This window comes from Ursus americanus, chromosome 31 (assembly GCF_024610735.1).
Source record: "Ursus americanus isolate L20-20 chromosome 31, mUrsAme1.1.p, whole genome shotgun sequence".
NCBI classification, from domain to species: domain Eukaryota; kingdom Metazoa; phylum Chordata; class Mammalia; order Carnivora; family Ursidae; genus Ursus; species Ursus americanus.
In genome coordinates, this window is record NC_142157.1 from 23488690 (window position 1) to 23512296 (window position 23607).

The 23607-nt window shown below is 44.3% G+C and overlaps 1 protein-coding gene across 2 annotated transcripts in view; it reads left to right on the forward strand.

The window, feature by feature from the left end:
- Positions 1-7430: 7430 nt before the first annotated feature.
- FAM171A1 (family with sequence similarity 171 member A1) overlaps positions 7431-23607 on the forward strand; it is a 125530-nt gene continuing 109353 nt past the window's right edge. The window contains exon 1 of one of the 2 annotated variants that reach the window (XM_045787913.2): positions 7431-7735. In XM_045787913.2, the coding sequence (XP_045643869.1) occupies positions 7639-7735 (97 nt within the window). In that variant the 5' untranslated portion in view covers positions 7431-7638. Of the gene's footprint in view, positions 7736-20379; positions 20586-23607 lie in introns of those variants that run through there. The other variant, XM_087857669.1, reaches the window with a different exon arrangement.

Consider the following 23607-nt stretch of genomic DNA (forward strand, 5'->3'; position numbering starts at 1 on the left):
CCTTGGACCTTCCTCACTTCTGCAAAGGTAGCCTGTCTTACCCAGCCTAGCTGGGTGACCTTAGGCTGGCCTCTCAACCTGTTATAAATTTCCCTTTTCTTATTTGTGACACAGAGATTTCTCTTCCTATCAACTGAGCCCTTACGGATGAAGCCTGTAACCTATGTTCAGAAAAAGGAAAAGCTCTTTCAGACCATGGTTATTCAAGCTTTCAATGTATTACCTCTTTATTTCCAAATCAGTAGAAGACCCATAGTTCCCAAATGTATTAGGGTTCTCCAAGAAATAGAAGCAACAAGAGACAGGTAGATATAGAGACATTTATTATGAGGGACTGGCTCACCCAATTATGGATGCTGAGAAGTCCTTCAGTCTCTCGACTGCAAGCTGGTGATCCCAGAAAGCTGGTGGTGTAGTTCCAGTCCAAACCCGAAGCCCCAAGAATACGGAGTGCGATGTCTGAGGACAGAAGATGGACATCCCAGCTCAGAAAGAGCAAATTCAGCCTTCCTCTCCTTGTTTGCTCTATGACAGCCCTCGAAGGATTCGGTGATGCCTGCCCACCCTGGGGAAGGCCACCTGCTTTACTCAGTTCAGCAGTTCAACGGTGCTCATCCTTTAGGAGACACCCAGAAATAATGTTTATCAGTGTTCCCTAACAAGAACTATATGGAAAAGGACCTTCAGCCGAAGGAGCCATAAAACCAAAGAAAAAGCCCAACAAATCCAGCTTGACAAGAAATGGCTTAATTAAGGGGACTTACAGACAGAAGCCTGTCTTGGACAGCCACAAATGAGTAGATCTCAGGAACCCCACCTCCCCCCCCACCTTTTTTTTTTAAGATTTTATTTTTTTGAGAGGGAAAGAGCAAGCATGAGCAGGAGAGGCAGAAGGAGAGGGGGAAGCAGACTCTCGGAGGAGCAGGGAGCCAGGTGTGGGTCTGAATCCCAGGACCCTGAGCCTAAGGCAGACATTTAATCTGAGCCACCCAGGTGCCCCAACCCCACATGCTTTTAAGACCTGCTTTTGTAGCCCTCCGGGCTGGGAGTACCTACAGAGGGCCACCTAAGAGGAGAATGTTTAATAGGTATGTGTCATTATCGTATCTCCAGGGCAATTGAAGGATGTTATGCCCCAAGGGGGTGCTTAAACAAAATGAAAGAATTAAGAATTTGGGGGGGGGGGCGGGGCAGTGCTGTGCTCAAGAAGGTTTCAGGTCACAGGACGGTCCTCCTGGCGGATTTGTCCAAGGTGGCATCAGTCTAGCTCACACAATCTGGGCATCCCTTAGCCCCGTCAAGTCAATATGTAAAATTAAAAACCATCACACTGAGAACTACAGCTCCCCACACAGAGAACCTCTCTCTGTCTACCCCCTTACGCTCAGGGTACAAATAGGGTTCAGGCATATTAGAGAGGAATTATTTGCCCTGCATTCATACACATGACAAGGCAGAGGGCTTAACAACCAGAATTTATAACACCGAGTGAGAAGTGCCACTGACTTACAATAGACATTTGAGACACAGAATCCATTTTTGAAACCAAGGACTCATATTTGGACATAAAACCAGACCTTCCAAGGATTATGGAGGAATAAGTTTTTTTCCCCCTCCTCCTCCCTTTTTAAAGAAAACCATTGGTTTTCACCCAGGACTTCCCAAACAGAAAAGTTGGGAGCTTAAGCTGATTTTTATGTTCTTTTTTTTTTTTTTTTTTTTGGAGGTTTTTTTGTTTACTTTCTGAAGATTTCAGAAGAATCTAACTAAACTACAAAATATTTACTAAAATTTTCATGAGACTTTAAAATACATACCAGGGAAAAATACAAAGTACATTACAAATTAATGCATATGTAATAAACAGAAAATATATATTTTTTGTCCACAAAAGCCTCTGTCTCTTTAGAGGGTGATCATAGAGCACAAACAGCTAAAGGCACGTCTGGTTAAGACTCATCAGGAAATCAGTGTAGCCGGAGCACAGGAGTGCAAGAGCCCCTGGCTCAGGGGGTCCCAAACAAACCAGGGTCAGACACTCACCACTGACAAAATATAAAGGCAGCGAGACTAGCAGTGGTGAAAGGAGAAAGGAATTTATTTCAATGAGGCCAACACCGGGAAGACAGCCGACCAGCAACTCAAAGAGTGTCTCCAAGGTGTCGAAGATCCTTGTAGGTTTATAGAAGGAAAATGTGGGGCAAAAGTGGACAGGTACCTGCAGGTGGGCAGTGAAGGTCAAATCGATCAAGGTCTTGGAATCAGTCATGAGCAGGGTCTTGCTGGCTCGGGCAGTCCTTATTGCTTGAGGGGGTAGTTTCAGTTCCCCCATCAGGGGATGCTTTGTCTGCAGGGTCTTCCCTGTGAGCCAAGAGACAAGCTGGAAAGAAGAACCCAACTAGAAAGTTTGAGGTCAAAATGGAGGCAGGCCTTGGGGCGCCTGGGTGGCACAGCGGTTAAGCGTCTGCCTTCGGCTCAGGGCGTGATCCCGGCGTTATGGGATCGAGCCCCACATCAGGCTCCTCTGCTATGAGCCTGCTTCTTCCTCTCCCACTCCCCCTGCTTGTGTTCCCTCTCTCGCTGGCTGTCTCTATCTCTGTCGAATAAATAAATAAAAATCTTTAAAAAAAAAAAAAAAATGGAGGCAGGCCAAGTCCTCTTTCAAGAGGTGTTACAGGCCAGTACAGTCATTCCAACCCTTTCCTTTTGTAGAGAATGAATGATCTCCTAAGGCAGTATAATTTCAAAGTCAACGCATCTAAGCCTGTTGTATTATTTGCCCAGACAAAAGCCCTCCTCGCTTCCCCATATCCATGGCCACGGGGCCTGTAAGAAAGGGAACTGTTGGAGGAAGAAACCCTTTGTTTAATAATTGACCAGGACTAGGGCATTATGAGAAATGTCCTGGCAACAGGTAGCTTTGGATCAAAGCTTCGAAATTAGACAGAGGGAAATGAAGAGGATGGAAAAGGAAAGGAATAGTGCCCCCTCACAGCGTTGACCTGAAAACTGACCCACAGGAGGGGAATTTAGGAGCTTGGGCACGGTGAGAATGAGCCCCAAAACAAGAATCAACTCATGCTAATTATCTTCTCCATTGTCTCCATTATCTTTCCATCTTTTCCCAAACTCTTTTTCTCTAAAAAAAAAAATTTTTTTTTCATTTTCTGCCTTCCCTGATGTCACTTCCAAGTCTGTGAAGACAGATCCAGTAGTCACAGATACACGTCTTCCAGGGAGAATGTGGAAGCTCCCTTTCCTAGTCTCCTTGAACTCTCCTTGTCTCTGACAGCATTTCAGCGGGCCAGCAAAGGCTTGAACTGGAAACTTCCCCTTGCTCTAATGGAGCGGGCTCATCAAAACAGAACATTTGCCTAAAATGTGTTGCTGAGCAACTGGATTCTCAGCTGAGAATATTCTTTCCAACAGTCGAGACCTACTGATATGTCCTGGACTCCTTTGGTCACAGTGGGGCATGAAAAGTGGTATGGTACTACAGGGGATCTGAAATTCCCTCTTGCAGGCTAAGGTGCATTTGCAACTTCTCACAGGAAACTGACATCGGACATGCATTCACTGAATTAGTTCTTTGATAAGAAACCTCTCCTGGCTGAGAACTGAACGAGAGAAAGGAGATCGTGGGGGGGGAGGGTGAGGTCTGAGAGGAAGATCTTGGTGGAAAGTCACATGGATTGATATATGGGTGCTAAGCCACAAAAAGAGGGCCAAGTAGGAGTGCTGGGGTTAAGTCAGTCATTTTTCCGCCTTTTTCTTTTTCAAATGGATGGCAAACGGGTTCTGAAAAAATGCGGAGACCTTGCAATTTCCACCTATGGCTACATTTTATCTAACGTCAATAAAAGCATCAGCAAGTAGAAGTAGGAATGTCCATGACACACTTCCTGATCTGTACAAACCTCATAATCAGTGTTGTTCACAAGCAGCTTCTTACTCAGGGAGGATGTGGGGGGCAGGAGGAGAAAGGGGAGAATGTAGGACAATGCCCCTTGAAGCAAACTCAGACAATTAAAATTCCACCGCATGGGCACCAACGTCAGGAAAGATTTCAATCGAATAAATAATCTTGGGCTAAGAAACCTTGACACAGAGCCTCTGAAATCAAGGTCTCTGGAAAATTCAGACAGGAAAAGTTCTGTATATAGCATCACTGCTTTTGGCAGAGGACTGGAAAATTGAAATCAAATGCTGCAGCCAGGCAACTTGTAAGCAATTTCAAATAAGTACAGTCATAATTCATCTTTAGTCAAACAATGTGAGATTTTAATAAGTGCAACAGGAAAAGTTCGAGAAGGAAAGAACACTTCTAATTTCCATTGTTCTGCAAACACTCCCTCTCAAGCAGTGATTTTTTTTTTCCAAAGTTACTAAGTGGGAATCTGATTATTACAAAACAAGGAAAGGTAAACCATATTCTTTTATTCCTGTAGAGAAAAGGTTGATTTTTTAACTCTTACATAATTCTGGGCAGATGATATGTAAGTGTCCTTATTTATGTGAGTTAGCAGAATTTGTACTTCTTAGCCTCCCACCCAAGTAACTGAAAACATCCAAGTAATGGGGGAATGCTCTTGGGGGTTCCAGTTCTCTTATTGAGTTTGAAAGAGGCTGACGGAGTACTCTGTGCAAAATAACTTCCTTGTGTTTCACAAAATGGATCGGGGGTGGTATTTCTGAAACTACTTATTCAAGCCTCAGTGTTGCTGTAAAGGTACATAAACTTCTCCTAAAGTGCTATGTCATCCACAGAAATTTCTTACACAATAATACCAACCATTATACCTATCTGGGCACCCACAGTCATGAATGTGACCCAACTTGACTTGGCTAACCGTTTAGTATTTACTAAGACTCCTCCCACTCTTAAAAATTCTAGTCTATACTAGGATCACAAACACCACTGTTTTAAGGGAATAATAAAGTTTAGGAAAAAATGGTATAGTACAGGCTTTTTTTCTAAACTTTTATTTTTGGTATAAATATAACTCACAAGAAAATATAAAAATACTACCGACAATCCAGTTACACCCTGCACTCATCTCCCCCCAGCAACCCAGTTGTAACATCTTATATAACTATAGTACATTACCAAACCAGGAGATTGACATTGGCACCATATCATTCACTGGATACAACTAGAGTCAGACATTACTGGGCTTAGAACAGGTTTTAAAAACCATTTGGACACAGCAAGAGGTAACTTGAATCATTTGCATGAAACTCATTCTTGGAGGTAACATTGTTTTAGGGAATTTGAGTTTGCTGTCATCAGAGCTGGATACTTTTTTTTTTTTTTAAGATTTTATCAATTTACTTGACACAGACAGAGAGAGACAGTGACAGAGGGAACACAAGCAGGGGGAGGGGGAGAGGGCGAAGCAGGCTTCCTGCTGAGCAGGGAGCTCGACGTGGGGGCTCAATCCAAGGACCCTGGATCATGAGCTGAGCTGAAGGCAGATGCTTAACGACAGCCACCCAGGCGCCTCCAGAGCTGGATACTTTGAGCAAATTATTTGTCATTGAGTTTCAGTTTGTTCATCTATAATTAGGGAATCCTAATGCTACCCAAGTAAGTTGTTATGAGTGAGAGTGGCATATATGAGGACCCCCCCCCAAATAATAGTTTCCTTCATTCCTTCATGAGACTTCAGCTCCCACAATTTTTTAGGAGTCCCAGGTGATCTAATAATCAACCTGCTTACCGTGCTTAGTTTGGTTTTGGCTCAGGCTCGTCCTATTTCTTAGAGCCAACATCCCCAACATCCCTGACCAAGGCATATCCCCAAGAGATTTGAAGTGGGAAGTTTCAACTCTAGGATGGAGCTTAATGCTACATCTCTTAGAAGCAGCCCGCTACCCAAGGTAGTGAATTGAAAACTTCAGGACTACCCTGCTCCGGAGACACGCTCTACCCAGTAATCTAGCTGGCTTGGACTCTGTGCTCCTACAGGCTGGTGACTCAGCTGGAGTTGAGGGCTGAGCTGAACTGTCATTCCATTTGCTTCCCTGCTCTGGCTCCGAGGTGGACCCTGGAACAACCCTAAGGCTTTGACTCTGGAAGTCAGAAGGAGGAGGGATCAGGCAGTCCTTAATTGTGGGTTTTCCTTCTGCCTTCTGACTACCTGCCACCCTGTGCAGGTGCACAATTTGCACTAATTGTAGCATTGGTCCTGAGGGTGACAATAAAACCCATATGGGCTTCGCCACCTCCTGGTTTTTATTGTGTCTCACAATGATTTGTCTATCATAAGCCAACTGGGCAAGTGCCATTCTTCATTCTCTTTTTGGTACACTGCCTGCCCTGCCTTAATGCCCAATTAATAAAATTACAGAAATAACCCTCCTCTGGCCTGGTGTTCTGAGGCTGGCACCGGGCAGACAGTGAGACTGGTGCAGATCTCCTTAGAGCCTGGGTGCCACACAGACGTCCGAAGGTCACTGCAGTGCTGGTTGGGAGATGGGGTAGGCAGAGTCCGGGGGACATGAAGGTTGTATTGAGGAAGGCATACAGACAGGAGCCGTTTGAAGAAGGGAAATTGAGGTGGGGTGGGGTGGGTGTACCTAGGCTTAAAGGAAGCCTGAGAATTTTGTGAAGAGCTTTAACCTTAGGGCCAGACTGATTATTTTCTTTCAGCCTTGGCTCTGCCAGCGACCAGCTATGTGCTTTGGACAAATTCTTAACCCTTCTCAGCCTCTATTTTCTCATGTGTAAATGGGGATAACAGCACCTATCTCTTGGATCATATATTGTGAAGGAGAAAGTAAAAAAAAAAAAAAAAAAAAAAAGTACCTAGGCCCTCAATATATGTAAAAGTAATTTCTTCCCCACCCTAACCTTCTAGAAATAGCCAAGCACAATTCTACGTAGAGCCATTCATCTGTCGGTACTTAGGCACAGAGGGCCTACTACAGTTTATACAGGCATAGGGGTTCTGTTTCCGCAGACCTTTAACACTGGGTGTCAAGTCAGTCTTGGGGAACATAGGCAGACTGGGACCTGAGTAGCTGCAGGTGGCGTTATACCGAGGAAACTGAGGCAGGCCACGCCCTGAAACACAAATGCGTCCTGAGGACCCTCGGTTAACAGGTGCGAAGGCCTCAGCCCTGAAAAGCAGGTGTTTTTTCCCTCCAAAGCAGCGGGGCATCGGGTGGACGGGTGGGGAGGGTGCTGGGGCTGTGTTGGGGCCAAAGGCGTTCGCGGTCCTTGGGGAGGCTCGAGGGCGCGCGGGCGGAGTTGAGGGGGCGTCGCAGCGCGGCGGGGAGCGGGGCTCGTGGGCGCGCGGCCCCCTTCCCGCGCGGCGCCGCGGCCGCCAGGTGGCACCACGGCGAGGCCTGGGCGCCGCCCGCGGGCGGGGCGGGAGGCACGAAGGGGTTAAAGAGTTGGCGGAGCCGCCGCCGCGGCTCTTCGGGGAAACCCACCGGGGTGCGCGGAGGAGGGAGCGGCCGTGGGCTGCGGAGCCCGGCGCCGCGCCGGGCGGGGGCGCGGCCAATCGGGCGGCGGGCCCGGCGCGCGCGGAGCCAGGCGACATGGAGGGAGGCGCGGCGCCCGGCCGCCCCTGACGCGCCGCTCCGTCCCGGTGGTCGGCGAGCCCGAGCCGCCCGGGGCCCTGCGGCGCGGAGATGAGCAGGTCCGCGGCGCTCCTCTTCTGCCTGCTGGGCTGCAACGTCTGGAAGGCGGTGACCAAGACGCTGCGGGAGCCCGGCGCCGGAGCCCAAGGTCGGTGCGCGGTGGCGGGGCCCGGGAGGCGCGAGGGCCGGGGCCGGTGGGCTTTTGTGTCGGCCACGGGCCTGCCGCAGTGGTGGCGGCGGGCGGGGAGACTCTCGGGCCGCATTGTGTCGGCGGGCTGCTGGAGCCCCAGCCGCAGCCTCACCCGCCGGGCCTGCAGCCCCCGCGCCGCGCTCCCGAGGGGGCGGCGCCGCCGGGGGACGCCGAGGCGCCCCGGGCAGAGGCTCCTGCGGGGTCCGAGGCCGAGGCCCAAGGGGGTGCGGGTGGCACCAGCTGTTGCTGCTTCGGGGGACTCGTCTGCGTGCCTCCGAAGGTCTTTTCCTTTATGCCGTGACACGGACACGAGGCTCCATCTTCTCCTTCGCCCCGGCGAGAGGGGCTGCCCCGGGGTCGCCGCCGCCCTCTCCACCCTCGGGGCTTGGGTACTGAAACCCGAGTGCGAAGGCTGAATTCGGCCCTTTTGTTGTGGCGGTTGAGGGGGTGGCCGCCGCCTCTGGGGTGCCCCCAGCGCCCTGGGACCCGAGGTCCGCGGCCGCTGCCCGCCACCAGCCTGCTGCAGTTTGGGAAAGTTTCGGGGTCTTCTCCCCCTCCCTGTCCGACGTCTTTTCCAGGCCTTAAGGGATTTGCTCAGCGCCCCAGGAATCATCCCTAAAAGGGGTGACAGAATTAGAACTGGGAGGCCTTAATCACTTAAAAAATCATTTCTAGGTCTGTATGTCGCCAGCTCATGCCTTTTGTCTAATCTTTGGCCTCTGCAAATCTGCTTTCCAGACCTGGGAGTAATGTGGCCGCCTCTGAGAATGGCCACAAGCCTGTCTTTTGCTTTTAAAAATAAGAATTTATTTGGGGGGGACCCCGAAGCTTCCTTTGCACGCGTGTGTGGGGACAAAAATTGAGTGCTTCTGTGTTGCCTGCCTTTTCGAGGGTGAGTGAGGCCGCAGCAGATAAGCATCCGCACCCACCCTGGACACCACTGCCTGGCCTCCCTGGGGCCTCTCTGGGCTCCCGGGAGAGTTTCCCTGCAGCACTGTAGACCCCCACCCCTGACTCCTTGACCATATCCTTTCCTGGCAGAAAGGTGTGAGTCCTGTAAGGTCTGCCGTGTGGATAGAAGGAAGGAGGAGGCATCTCATCCAAGCGGACACCATCCTCTTGCACAGACCCTGCTTACCCCCTTTCCTTCATGCTAACCTCCTTCCCTTGTAACAAATATTCAAATATTGCCTGGGAGCAGAGAACCCTGGGTGGACTTCCACCCATGATGTTGTGACAGGCAAACAAGGTTCTACCCAGGGACGGCTGGGTTTAGTTTGTTACCTACATGTTGAATTAAAGGTTTTCCTGTTCGTCACTTGCTGTATCATTTGCTGGCATCTCTTTCATCATTGCTTTTTCTATAGCTGTGATATAATAGGACTGTTATGAACTGTTGTAAATTTAGTAATGTGTATTGTGGAAAGGGGGACATTGACAAGGTACAAAAAGACCCATATGTCTCTTCAGTAGGAAATGAATGTTTAGAACATTAGATCATCGGTGTAGAATTGTAGCCTCTTTCATTAATACCCTACTGGTCTTTGAATCAGCTATTTTAATGAATATGATATTTGTGTTTCAACGAGGCCATTAATTCCAAAGAACGGGTTGAGTGTTTTGCACTTGAAATAGGAATATATAGAAACATTAAGTTCATGCCCTTATAAAATAGAGGAAGGCATGGCCTCGATTGAAAAAAAAAAAAAAGTCATGAACAAAACCTGCTAGGTTTAGGTTGAAGACCACACTTTACAGAAATCTTACTGCTAAAAATCAGATTGGGTAACTAAACTCTCAGAAATGGAATATTCTATGAAGTGGGTGAGACATGGTCAACCATTGGGGATATTTATACCGTGGTTTGGAGTGTCTTAGTATATGGTATGGTTTGAGTGGAAGACCAAGTGTTTTGGAATGTTTTTCCCCCGGGATTACTGTCTTGATTCGGTAGGATGGCTTTTTAAAGTGTTGAGCTCGGGAGCTTCACCAGAAGGAACTGTCTCACTATCAGTCATCTAGGTTTTGAGGCAGGATATTTTTATTTTTTAAGATTTATTTATTTTAAACAGAATGTGCAGCGCTGGGGGGAGGGGCAGAGGGAAAGGAGAATCTTAAGCAGACTTTGCACTGAGCTCAGGGCCCAAGCAGGGCTGTCACAGGCCCCACAAGGGGCTCAATCTCATGACTCTAACATCACGATCTGAGCTGGAATCAAGTCAGTCACTTAATCAGCTGTGCCAGGCAGTCACCCCCTGAGCTAGGACCATTTTTAAGAGAGTGAACAGTTGCTACTTTGACGTTGGAAGGTCACATTCCCCCAGCTGATTTCTTCAAACCATCTTGACCCTCAACTTGTAACATTGTTTTTAAATTCACCTCTTCTCCCCTAGATCACATACACAAGGAGGGAAAATGCTACATCTGATCTCACTCTGCAATTGCACAATGGGTTGTAGATTATTTCGCACATAGTTGGTGCTCCCGTAGTGCTGAACGAGTGACGGATTGAAGACAGCTACTACACACACTATATATAGTGCAATGTGATGCATTTTTTAGAGGAAAACTTCAATGTTTACCTTCTCCAAAGCCTAGTTCGTAAGAGTTTTGCTTTTATTGTGGAAATGGTTACTTGAATCAGACTTTGAACATGCGTTGTACACATACCTTATACACCAACAGAGTTTAGAAATGACTTAGGAAAAACTATGTAGAGACCTGGAACACACAAATATATACTGTATACTGTAGTATTGCCGTCACATCCCTGGAACTAAATGACACCTCCTTTATTAAACCGTCTTGGTCCCTTCATCTAAGGAAGGTAACATCTGCAAAATTTCTTGGCATTGCTTTGCTCTTTATATATTCAAGATACAATTTCAGGTTTGGCTTCAGATTCTTCTTACTGTAGCTGCTTTCACCCAGCAAGGGGATTTCACAGGCAACAGTTGTCAAAGTGAAGTTTTGCTTTGCTAATCATGAATTTGAACCAGCCTTGGAATATGATTGCAGGCTTTTATTAAGTGTTTTCATCTAAGTGTCTCTAAAGTATTTATCGTATCTACTTTTTTCCTGAGGAGAAAAGCAACTGTTATTCAAGTACTAATTTTTACTTTCTTCACCTTTTGGACAACTGTGCATTGAAGCTGGCTTCATAGAGGGGGTTCTCCTTGAAGTCTTAGTAAGCTGTGCAGATGTACTCCATAGGGACATAGTTTTGAAGCCCAACAACTGTTGTTACGTGCCAAAAGAAAGGTCAGAGCTAGGCTAAGGACTTCATGCTCAGACTTAAATTGTATGCTCTTTAGTTTGCTGCTCATTATCTAATAGTAAGGTATTTTGCAATGATGTGCTAACTTTATGTTCATCTCCGAAAAGCTACAATCTGTCATAACATTTGAGGTGAATGGTTGGCTGTCTTTCTTCTCTCTGAGAGGTCTATTCCTTGCCAAATTCAAATTTCAGTTAGAACACCATGATCAGTTGAAAGACCATGCAGCGATGTAAGATATCACAAGGATCATCCAACAAGCATGACTTATGCTGACATTATAAGAACATAACATCTAAATAAAACTCACATCCTGGGAAACTGTAGTACTTGGACTTGCTGAGGCCGCCGGGCTTTACTGCGCACCAGGTGTGGGAACTCTGCAAAGGCAACAGCAATATCTAGCTAATTTCTGGCAAAGACTTTGAAATGACTATGAATTATTTTTGTGTCATATTTGTCCTTTTCCTATGACATTTTGTAACTTACAGCTTATGTGCTTAAAATTCTAACCCAAAAAGGGAAACTATTGTATAGATTCCTAAGCTAATAGCTTGCAAGTGAAAGTACTCTCTAAATTTTAGTCAACTCTCCATTCTAAAGAAATTACTGAAACCTCTGTAAATCTAAATGAACATTTTTGTTGTTGGGAAATACTAATTTAGTAATTTTAGTAAATACTACACGCTAAAAAGGCACATGGAAATAAGTTGGACATAACACAGACACGTGTAATACTATTGAAGGAAAAATTGTATAAAAAATTTCAGAAATCTAGGTGGAAGAATTTTCCTGTAATAACACCTACCTCCTGTACTTTTTGTGAAACATATCTAATGGAAGTTATCGCATGCTTCAATGGTGCTATTACAGTTTGATCAAGTTACAAAGCAATAATTGTAAACAAGTCATTTTCATTTGATTTCACTGAATGTAATTTAAGGACTTTAAAAGACCTCAGTCCTGGCTAAATTATTCAGTTCCACCAAACATGGAACTGAATCTATTTTAAATGTGCTTTTTTTTTTAAGTTTCTTTATTTTGCTCAGTAATTTCTACACCCAGCTTGGGGCTTGAACCCACAGCCCCAAGGTCAAGAGTTGTATGCTCCTCCAACTGAGCCAGTCAAGCACCCCTAAACATATTTTCAAAATTAAGCTTCCGCACTCTAAATAGGCCAGTTAATTGTGTGAAATAATTGTTTTTAAAGAAATTCTACAGTGTGACCCAACATTATGCCCTACGTCAAGAAAATGATTGTTTTCATAAAATCGGGCTTGTAAATAGGCAAAATTTGAGGCAGTTCACGACTCTAGAAAGGCTTCTTAAAACGTTCCTTAAAAGCAAACAGTTGAGTCAACATGTTCAAGGTGATTCTACCTTCCTCTGGTCAAGCCTCTACTTTAAATGATTTCTTCACCAGCTCCTCTTCCTTTCAGATTCAAATCAGTCTGCAAACATTTGCTCTTTTTTGTTTCTTTCACTTACCCTCTACAGAATTTATTAATCCACACAGATTCCGGTAATGAAATCCTTTTATGTGGGATGACTCCATTTTTTTCTCTCTTGCCTTGACATGATGTCTTAGTTCTATTTCTTTTTCTCTAACATGCTACTAAACCTTTCCCTTTCAGTGCACTGACTCTGCCTCCAACTCCTCATCTTTCAACCTCCTCCAACCCACCATACCCTAAGTTCTCTATTAACTAGACTCAAAATCTGGGTGTCTCCTTAGATCATTTCTCCACGTTGTCATCCACACAGTCAGTAGTGTTACAGGTGTATTTATATAGCACATTTATGTAGATGTCTTTAGATCAAGATAGAGGCATTTATGTAATACAGAAGGAACGTTCCCTTGAGGTCACGTTTATCCTCCTTGTTCTGGAGACGAAGAAACTCAGACCAAGAGAATTAAGGTGACCTGAGCACATGGCACTTTCTCACCATACAGACCCTATGGAAGGTAGAATGGCCCCTAGAGATGTCCATGTCCTGGTCCCTGGAACCCATGAATATGTTAGTTACCTGGGAAGAGGGACCTTGCAGAACTCATTAAGGATCTTCAGATGGGAAGATTATTCCAAATTATCCCAGGTAGGCCCAGTATAATCACAAGGATTCTTACAAGAGCAAGGTGAAGATGTGACCATAGAGGGTCAGTGTCAGAGAGACAATGAAGATATTTCGCTGCTGGCTGTGAGGATCAGGAAGGGCCATGTGCCAAGGAATGCAGGCAGCCTTTGTAAGCCGGAAAGAAATGGATTCTCCCCTAGAGCCTCCAGAGGAATGCTATCTTGCTGACATCTTCACTGTGGCCCAGTCGACACTGATTTTGGGCTTCTCACTTGCAGAACTGTAAGACAGTAAAATTATGTCATTTTAAGCCACCGAGTTGTGGTAATTTGTTATAGTAGCAATAGGAAGTGGATACAGATGCTGTCCCCCAAGGAGCATGAAAAGAAATGAACACCCATGCAGTCAGGGTAATGGTACCGACAGTAGACCATTTTGGGGAACCAAAGCTATCAAAGATAACATTTGGAGAAATGCATGGAGTTTTTGCATCTTTTTAACAAAATCCTGCCAAACTGGAGCCATGTTGAGGATCTTTGGGGAGCGCATCAAGGACCTCCCCCACCACTATCACCAAACAGTTTTCTTTCCCAGATGTATTCAGTAGGCTATGACTTACTTGTAAGCAGAGTGCATCAGATCTTCTGTGTTCCTTCTAGAGTTGGGATTAGCCATACCTGCAGGGAGAACACAGAACCTCCCAAACACCTGCCAAAAGCCACTTTGACAAATCTTGCTTGCCTTTGTGTGTGTGTGTGTGTGTGAGAAAGAGAGCAAGAGAGAACACACACACGTAACTGAGCAGGGGAGAGGCAGAGAATGAGGAAGAGAGAATCCTAAGCAGGCTCCACACTCAGCGTGAAGCCCAACATGGGGCTCGATCTCATGACCCTGAGATCATGGCCTGAGCCAAAATCAAGAGTCATTTGCTTAGGGGCGCCTGGGTGGCTCAGTCGGTTGAGCAAGCTCAAGTTATGATCTTAGGGTCATGAGATCGAGCCCAGGAAATATACTTAGGATTCTTTCCCTCTTCCTCTCCCTTCCCCTCTGCCCCTCCCTCCACTTGCATGGGTGTGAACACACACACTCTGTCTCTCAAATAAATAAATAAATGTTTAAAAAAAAATAAAAAAGAGTGAGACACTTAACCAACTTAGCCCCCCTGGTGCCCCAGAAATCTTGGTGGCTTTTAAACTTTGGTCTAATTTTTGTTGAAATATATTTCTTGGTAATTAAATGAGGTAAAAGAACCTGGTCATCGAATGTCACTGTAGGCCTCCCAGTTCCTTTATATAATGAAAGGATGCCCCACCCCCAACTCGGAATGGCCTCCCAGGTGTTGTCTCAGGAGCTCAGCAGACCATGTCTGATACCGGTGCCTCTCGAAGCCGATGAGCCCCACCCACTCTGGGCCCTAGGCCCCAGTGCAGACAAAGGGAGAGCAGGATGAAACACCTGGGCAGTGCACCTGTTGGGCACCACAGGAAGAGCAAAACCGCTTGATCTCCTGCAGTTCCCATCTCACTGGGAACAAAGAATTAAGTTCAGGGTAGCCTAGAGGGGGTTGCTACATGACATTTGGACAGTTCCCAGAGTAGCAGCTGATGGGGTCTCTGGTGGTTGAGTGCCGAGGTGTGGGATTTAAACCTCAGGGGCTAGGAGAAGGAGAAGGAGAATGAAGTGTCCTGGCTTGAGGCTTCTCCCCAGGAACTGAACTTGAGAATGGAGAGAAGCTCGATTTTCTCAAGTTCTGGGCTTTGGTCAAAAGGTAAATATAGAATGGAGAAAAGGAGAGGATCACTCGGTTATTTTTTTTTAAAGATTTTATTCATTTATTTGACAGAGAGAGAGGCATTGAGAGAGGGAACATAAGCAGGGGGAGTGGGAGAGGGAGAAGCAGGCTCCCAGTGGCTGAGGGAGCCTGATGTGGGGCTTGATCCCAGGACCCTGGGATCATGACCTGAGCCAAAGGCAGACACTTAACAACTGAGCCATCCAGGGACCCCTATTTTTTTTTTAAAGATTTTATTTATTTGACAGAGAGAGGGAGAGAGCAAGCACAAGCAAGGGGAGCAGCAGGCAGAGGGAGAAGCAGGCTCCCTGCTGAGCAAGGAGCCTGATGTGGGGCTACATCCCAGGAACCTGGGATCATGACCTGAGCTGAAGGCAGACACCTAACTGACTGAGCCACCCAGGCGCCCCTCACTCAGTTATTTTAAAGCTGAAGAAGACCTCGTCTTCCCATTAGATCTCCTAAACAGTCATTCACTCATTTCTCCTCATTTTCACGATCGTGCATCCCTCACCCTCATAAGGTACTTGTTGAAAGCATCCTGTCTTTTTCTCTCCTTGTTTTAATCTGTTCTTTCAGCTCAAGCTCTGTCCACGGGTCCCTCTCAAACACCACTTTATTCATGTTTCTCTCCTGCAGAAAAACATTTAATACCTTCCTGTTGCCCAAAGTATAAAGTCTAAATTACTAAGTTTGGCCTTGACAACTGTCCTGCCTTTCTTCATGTGCCTGTTCCAACCTTTGCACCCATGCATCACCAGTTTGAATCATCTTCTCTAGCTAGAATGTTCCACTTATCACCCCGGGTGACCATTGTACATCCTCACCCTCACTTCCCTCTACCTCCGGCTGTGCTCTTGTTGATGCTCTTACAACCCTAAATACAGAGCATGTGCTGTATGAACATATTATATAAGTATGTGAAATACCTACTAGACAAAAAAAGGGTGGCGTGGGGAGGGGAAACACCTTATTTTTGGGTAAGCTTAATTATTTAGAAATCCTTACCCTCTGGTATTTTACAATCCAATTGGAAGAGAACTGGAAAAATAAATTAAGAAGGTATCACTAAGGGGCTTTTTTTTTTTTTTTTTAAAGATTTTATTTATGTATTTGACAGAGAGAGACAGCCAGCGAGAGACAGAACACAAGCAGGGGGAGTGAGAGAGGAAGAAGCAGGCTCCTAGCAGAGGAGCCTGATGTGGGACTCGATCCCAGAACGCTGGGATCACGCCCTGAGCCGAAGGCAGACGCTTAACGACTGCGCCACCCAGGTGCCCCCACTAAGGGACTTTTTTATGTAATTGGGCAAGAGTCTCTTGAATAAGATGAAACCTAGTAACACTTGTCTGACTAAAAGTACAGCTATGAGTTGTGATGTGTATTTCCAGGTATTTCAAGGATTTATCCACGGTGGGACACAGGAAGTTTAATTTTAGAGAGCGTAAGCGTGCAGACATCACTCAGGGCACTTAATGGTTATAAATTTGGTTAAGAGATGTCCTCTTGGTGATCACATATTTAAACCGTGATGGCATTGATTGGAAATACTGGTACTTGAGTGATTTCCAATGTCAGATGAAGCTCTGCGTAATAATTACAGAACAATTAGGTAAAATTCATATTACTTAAATTGAATGGAGAGATAAGATGATTAAATATAGATCTGATATGTTCAGCTGTTTCGAACCCTTAATTTTATGTAAAACCTGTAAACACTCTAATGTGAAAACTGGCAAGATCTTTTGGATTTGTGGAAAGTAGCAAGTGGCGTGGGAAAAGCTGGCTTAGGGAAAGATACCTTTGAAGTGAGTGTTGAGGTTATAGAAGATTGGTTTCATCATTTTATTTGTTTTGTTTTAAGCTGTACCTCACAGGGATAAAGAAATGTGAGTTTAATGAGGAAAGTTAATTATTTCCAAATCAGATGAGCATTTCATTTGCTTCGACTTACTTTTTTTGAGTTCAGAATTTGAATGGAAAAAGTACTGAATTTGTATTGAGGGAAAGATTTCTAATGTAAATTTTTTTTGAAGATTTTTATTTTGTTTTATTTATAGAAAGAGAGAGTGCAAACAGGGAGGGGTAGAGGGAGAGAATCCCAAGCAGGCTCCACCCTGAACACGGAGCTAGATATAGGGCTTGATCTCATGACCCTGAGATCATGACCTGATAGAGTCGGACACTGAACTGACTGAGCCACCCAGGCGCACCTCTAATGTAATTTTTAATATAATTTTGACAAGGCTGAACTGAAGGCACTGAACACTTTGGTTCAAGCTGTGCTCAGTACCTAAGGTGAGTCATGTTAGTAAGACTTCTGATTTTTTAAAATTATTTTATTCTATTATTATTTTTAAAGATTGTATTGATTTATTTGAGAAAGACCACACGTACAAGCTCAAGTGGGGGTGGGGAGGGGTGAGAGAGAGGGAGAAGCAGACTCCCCACTGAGCAGGGAGCCTGATGTGGGGCTCGATCCCAGGACTCTGGGATCATGACCTGAGCCAAAGGCAGATGTTTAACTGACTGAGCCACCCAGGCACCCCAAGACCTTTTGATTTTAAAACAGTCATCACTAGCACAGCCTCAGTGGGTGAGGTGCTCGCTCATCCTTCTTACCCTGGTAGTACCTGGGTATGGTGGTGGTGTGCATCCTCTGCACCCCAGTCCTTTTTGGAGGCTCTGGGGAAGAATTTGCTTCCAAACTGATTTAAATTATAGTCAGAATTCAGTCTCTTGGAGATAGATATCAGGCCGAGGTTCCTCTTTCTTTGCTGGCTGTCAGCTTGGAGACTTTCTTTGCTCCTTAAGGCCACCTGCATTCTGTCACCTTGTGCCTTCCATGGCCAAGCCAGGAGTAGCACCTGGAGACCTTGTTATACCTCATCTCTCTTGAACTTCTCCTCCTGCTGCATCTCTCCGACCCCAGCCACAGAGACTTCTCTGCTTTTAAAAGGGGCCCACATGATTAGGTTGAACCCCTCAGATAATCCAGAAAAATCTCCTTATCATAAAGTCTATAACCTTAATCACTCCTGCAGTCCTTTTGCCATTTAACATGACATTCGCAAGTTCCAGGGGTGAGGGCGTATACATCTTCTGGGGGTTCCTTCTGCCTGCCACAGCCGTAATGTGGATAATGGGTCAGTGGGCAGAGAGGATAGGGAGGCAGATTTCCCTGCCATAGAGGTCAATGAGAACGGGAAGGTGGACGGCGGAATGTCTTCTCTTGGCAAGTTCCAAGGTGGACTCTGGACAAGTCACTCCTCCATCCTTTGCTGCCCTGAGACCTTACAAGTCAGACAGGGACTCATATGCAAGGAGATTCTATCTAGGACAGCTTATGGGATACCAAATGCTATGCTTCAAGTAGCCCTGAGTTTTCGTAGTTTGTCCCTGAGAACTTGAAAGTGAAATTTATTTCGATCACTATGATTTACTGAATTCAATGAATGGTAAATATTTATGATATCTGTATTATACTTAATGTTAAATCAGTGTGATAGTGTCAGGCACTCTCTGCTTCATCCACAGAGACACGAAAAATACTAATAAAGATTAGCTAACATGCACGGGGTGCTTATTACCTGCCAGACTCATGATGCTATGTACCTGGATGGTTTATCTTCCTTAATCTTCATGTTACTCCTGTGAGGTGGAAATATCAGTCTCATTTCATAGAAAAGTGAAATAGTGAGATGCAAAGAAGTTAAACCATTTGCCCAAAGTCCCACAGCAAGTGGCAGAGTCCCCTGTGTGACACAAGGCAGCCTGCCCTGCGTCCTCGGATTGTGCTGCTGTCATAAGATTTGGAGGATTAAATCAGAACTTCACTCGATTTTGATCCTACGGCATTTTACCAGTATAAATAAAGGGCTCTTAATGGGCCTGGTCATTTTTATGAAGAAAGACAAATCTACTCCCTTGTGTGGTCCCTGTTTGCTTTTGAACCATGGAAAGCAACCTTCAGTGGTTATTTACTGAGCAGCTTCTGAGAGCCAAGCTCTGCGCCGTGTGTTGTGTGGGGTCCAGATGGGTAGAAGCGATAAGAAGCTCCCACAAGTAACTCCTGAGCTCTTGAGGGAGGTCCTGTCAAGCAGGGTGGGATTTGGGGTTGCACCCAGCTGGGCTTGGGGGAATCTTCTGGCTTGTGTTCAGAGCCCATTAGCGTTTGGCAGACAGTTTATATAACAAGAGAAACTAGTTAGGACCCAACAATTGGAGAGTTGGCAGTAGGGAAGGATGTGGTTATTTGTAAAACAGTCCTTCAGGTATGTTTGGGTCCGTAGAGCGTAACGAGATGTCCTTGTTCTCCTTACGGCATCAAGCGAGGGCTTTATTCACTCTGAAGTAAGTGTGAAATACCAGTACTTATTTGGTATTTGAATTTACTTGCAGAAGTTTAATCTTTTTTACTCTTAAAAAAAAACACAAAAAACTGTCTTCGTTCCTCTTTGCTTATACAATGATCCTGAATATAAATTTTTGAATGATGCTATTATGGGACTATAACAGACTTTTTTCCAATTTATTTCATGAAAATGTTTAGCCATACAAAAAATTGGAAACAATTTTACAGTGAAAACCCATACTCACCACTTAGATTCTGCAATTATCGTGCTTTTTTATCTATCAGTCCATCCATGAATCCATCTTATTCTTAAATGCATTTTAAAGTATTTCAAATATCAGTGCCCTTTCCTCCAAATACAGCAGCATGCATATCATTAATATTCAATATTTGATTTTTTCTGAGGAAATTTACATTCAAGGAAATACACCAATCTTAAATGTTGACATGTGTATATCTGTGCAAATGCAAATCCCATCATGATACAGAATATTACCATCATTTCAGAAAGTTCCTTCATGCCCCCTCCAATAAATCTCTGCCTCTACCCCTTAGAGGCAACCACTGTTCAGATTTTTTCCACTGTAGATACTTTCTTGCCTGTTGTAGAACTTCATATAAGTGGAATCATATAGTACGTACACTGGCTTCTTTATTTGCCATAACCTTTTTTTTTTTTTTTTTTTGAGATCCATCTGTTTGTTGCTTGTATCAATAGACTGCTGAATAGTATTCCACTGGGTGAGTATCTTACAGTTTATCCATTCTCCTGTTGATAGACACACAGGTTATTTCTGGTTTTTGGCTATTATAAATATAGTTGTTCTTTGGGCATGTTTTCCTTGCTTTTGCGGAAAAAAAAAAAAACAGAATTGCTGGGTTATAGGGTAGGTGAATGTTTTCTAATTTCACAAGAAACTGCTAGACCTTTTTCCAAACTGGTTGTATCTTTCTATACTCCCACCAGAAACATGTGAGAATTTCTGTTGCTCCACATTCTCACCATCATTTGGTGGTATTAGTTTTTTTAATTTTAGCCATTTTGGTGGGCAGATTTGTATATAGTTGATAGATCGATAGATGAACAATCCAGGGCATACATTTCATTTTCCAGCTACAATTGGCTTTAGTTTTTGAAGAGTGTTAAAGCACTTTTAGAAATCAAAATTGAGGTTTCACCATTATGTTTATTTTCAACAATGTTTTTATGCAGACTTTTTTTTCTTTGATAATTGATTAAAGAACACGTTATCTCCTCACTGAAGATCCCATCTGATCGTGTAGAACCACTTTATCACATACCTGCCAGGTAAGCCATGGTCCATGCGTATGCAACCACGGGCATAATGTGTGTGTGTCAGGGTAGAGAAGGAATAAGAGAGAAAAAGAAAATAAAAGTAACCCTTCCAGAGTCTAATATTTGCATACTGCTGAGGTTAGGTGGGTTATATAGGACTAGAGGTTACATGGGACTGTTTCGATGCTGGTTCTCTTTATTTTTTTTTTAAGATTATTTATTTATTTGAGAGGAAGTGAGAGCCTCACAAAGGGAGGAGCAGAGGGAGAGAGACAAGCAGACTCCGCCCTGAGCATGGAGATCATGACCTGAGCCAAAATCAAGAGTCCCGCGCATAAAGGACTGAGCCACCCAGGAGCCCTGAGGCTGGTTCTCTTAATTTTTTTTTTAAAGATTTTATTTATTTATTCACTCGACAGAGATAGAGACAACGAGCGAGAGAGGGAACACAAGCAGGGGGAGTGGGAGAGGAAGAAGCAGGCTCATAGTGGAGGAGCCTGATGTGGGGCTCGATCCCATAACGCCGGGATCATGCCCTGAGCCGAAGGCAGACACTTAACCGCTGTGCCACCCAGGTGCCCCCTGATGCTGGTTCTCTTTAAAGGAAACCTAACGGTTACATGTTAGTTGCAAGGTGTAGGAATTGATACACTCAAACAAGTGCCGGGATCTCTTCATGACCAGGCAGCTTCAGGAAGTTACTTGGGACACTTCATTAACCCTTTTGAGTCAATAGTGTATTGAGTTAATTCCTCCAAGTGTTCTAATAGCCTCTTTTTAAAAAGTTAAGATAATAAAGTTCTAAACATCAATTCACCGAAGTCAGAAACTTTGAATCAGAGTTAGGCATACCAAGAGATCTACTGAAAAAATGGAATTCCTTGAGATTTTAAAAAAACTCCCCTAACAATTGGGTATATCCTTTGGAAATTTAGACAAGATACGGTTGTTTCCTTATTTCCTTTGCTTGTGCCATTAACCTATACAGACAGACATTTGACGTTTCAAATGCACATGCATGCTCACGTGTGCAGATTTTGTGGGACCGGGCTGTTCAGTGATCCGTGTCTGGGGTTAGGGAAGAAGGGTGTTTAAGTCAGGTCCTCTATTTTTCAGTTGGATTTCTTCCCCAATGTGGCCTCTTCTAACTTTCAGACCTGCCTGCCTTTTAGAAACTATCCAAGCAAAGAACAGTGACTCCTGTGCACATTTCCCCTGCTGTATATACTGTTGCCCCCTTAGTGGAGGTACTTTTCCCAAGCCCTTTGTTTGGTTCTTTGGATTTCTAACCCAGACAGATAGAATTAGTGGCATAAATAGGCCTTCTGTTGTTTAAATTAAAATAGAGATTTCATAAAAGAAGTTTTTTTTTCCTCCTGAACTTAGAACATTTTCTTGCTTCTGTACTCATGAGATTCATTTGTTCCCTCTGATTCCTGAATGTGGAACCTCAGAGCCCTACAATTATTCAGTGTTTAATGTGATAGAAAATCATTCTCTGGGAACTGCTGGCCCTTCTATTATTGTGTCTATATTTTTGATATTAAGGAAATCTGTGGTTATTCCAAGTTAGGAAAACAGAATAGCATTAGATAAATGCAAGTCTCTTATGGCAAATATCCTAATGGGTCTACTTCTTCAGGATGGCATAAAAGAAGTTACTTGTGTTTAATGTCATTTGATTATTAAAATATCCCCATCTAATGGGAGGTTGGAGGTAAGTGGCTTTTAGATGTCTCCTTTAGAGCAAGGTTTTTCCATTTTTGCTTGGCTGATTGATCTCTTTCTTTGTTACCTACCATCTGCTGTCCATGTTTTTGAATGTGTGATAAAGCATATGGGAAAGGAATAGAAAAGTTAATGCATTCAACTGGTGAGGGCGGAGGACACAGAGCCTGCAGTCTGGTCAAGTTCACAGCCCATCTGCTGGAGCACAGGGAGCCCTTTTAAAATGTAGCTTTGCTCTCCAGGCTCTGTGTGCAGAGCCTCCTTGGTCCCCAGCATGTCCAAATGTTACCAGGATGGCTGCCGCAAAATTCTCTCCTTCCTAAACTATTTCACTTGGCGCGCAGGGCATATACTCAGTGCACAGTTTTGTGGGCATGTTTTTTCCTTTACTATAAACTTAAAGACTGCCTAGTGAAATTAAACTTAGAAAGCGATCCTTTTATTTAGCTCACTCACTCACCTCTTGGCAGCACAAACTGTTAAAATGGCTTTTAATGCACACTTTGTGTTTTGATTCTTGTGCTGTTACTTAGGTTTTTAGTTAGAGATAAAATTGACAAAAGATTCGTACTGTGCGCTTTCCCCGCTACTGTTTGAAATAGTTTTTTTTTACCACCTTGAACCTCATTTGCCTTTTCAAATTTAAAAATAAAACCATTGTCTATAATGATGTTTCTTTCAGTGTCTTGATGGAAATCTATTAGATGTTGCATTAAATATTAAACTTAGGCATTCTAAATCAATACATGTTAAAGTACTACATAAATGCTAAGTAAACAAGAGAAAGGAGTTACTAGCTTTCAGACCAGGATATTTTTTATGTGCACTAATTAGATAACATTTTATTAATTAGATGGGGCTATTCCCTGCTCATATATTCCCATTTCTAAATTCAGAATCCTTAAGGAGACATTTACATGAGACAATGGCCTGGCAAGATTTGAAGCTGGATACTTCTTAACCTTCTTTTTCTTTTAGCTGCTTCATGGCTGATGAGCCATTCTTTATCCATCCATCCATCCATCCATCCATCAACCCATCCACCCACCCATCCATCCATCCACCCACCCGTCCATCCATCCACCCACCCACTCATCCATCCGTCCGTCCATCCGTCCATCCATCCATCCACCCACCCACCCGTCCATCCATCCATCCACCCATCCGCCCATCCACCCATCTACCTTCCACCCTGCCAGCCAGCTATGAACACAATAAAGAGTCTCTGCTTTCCTTACCTTTCAGCACTGAAATGTTGATAATATTAGTTTCTTAAATTATAGATTTTCAATTGCTTTCAGGTCTA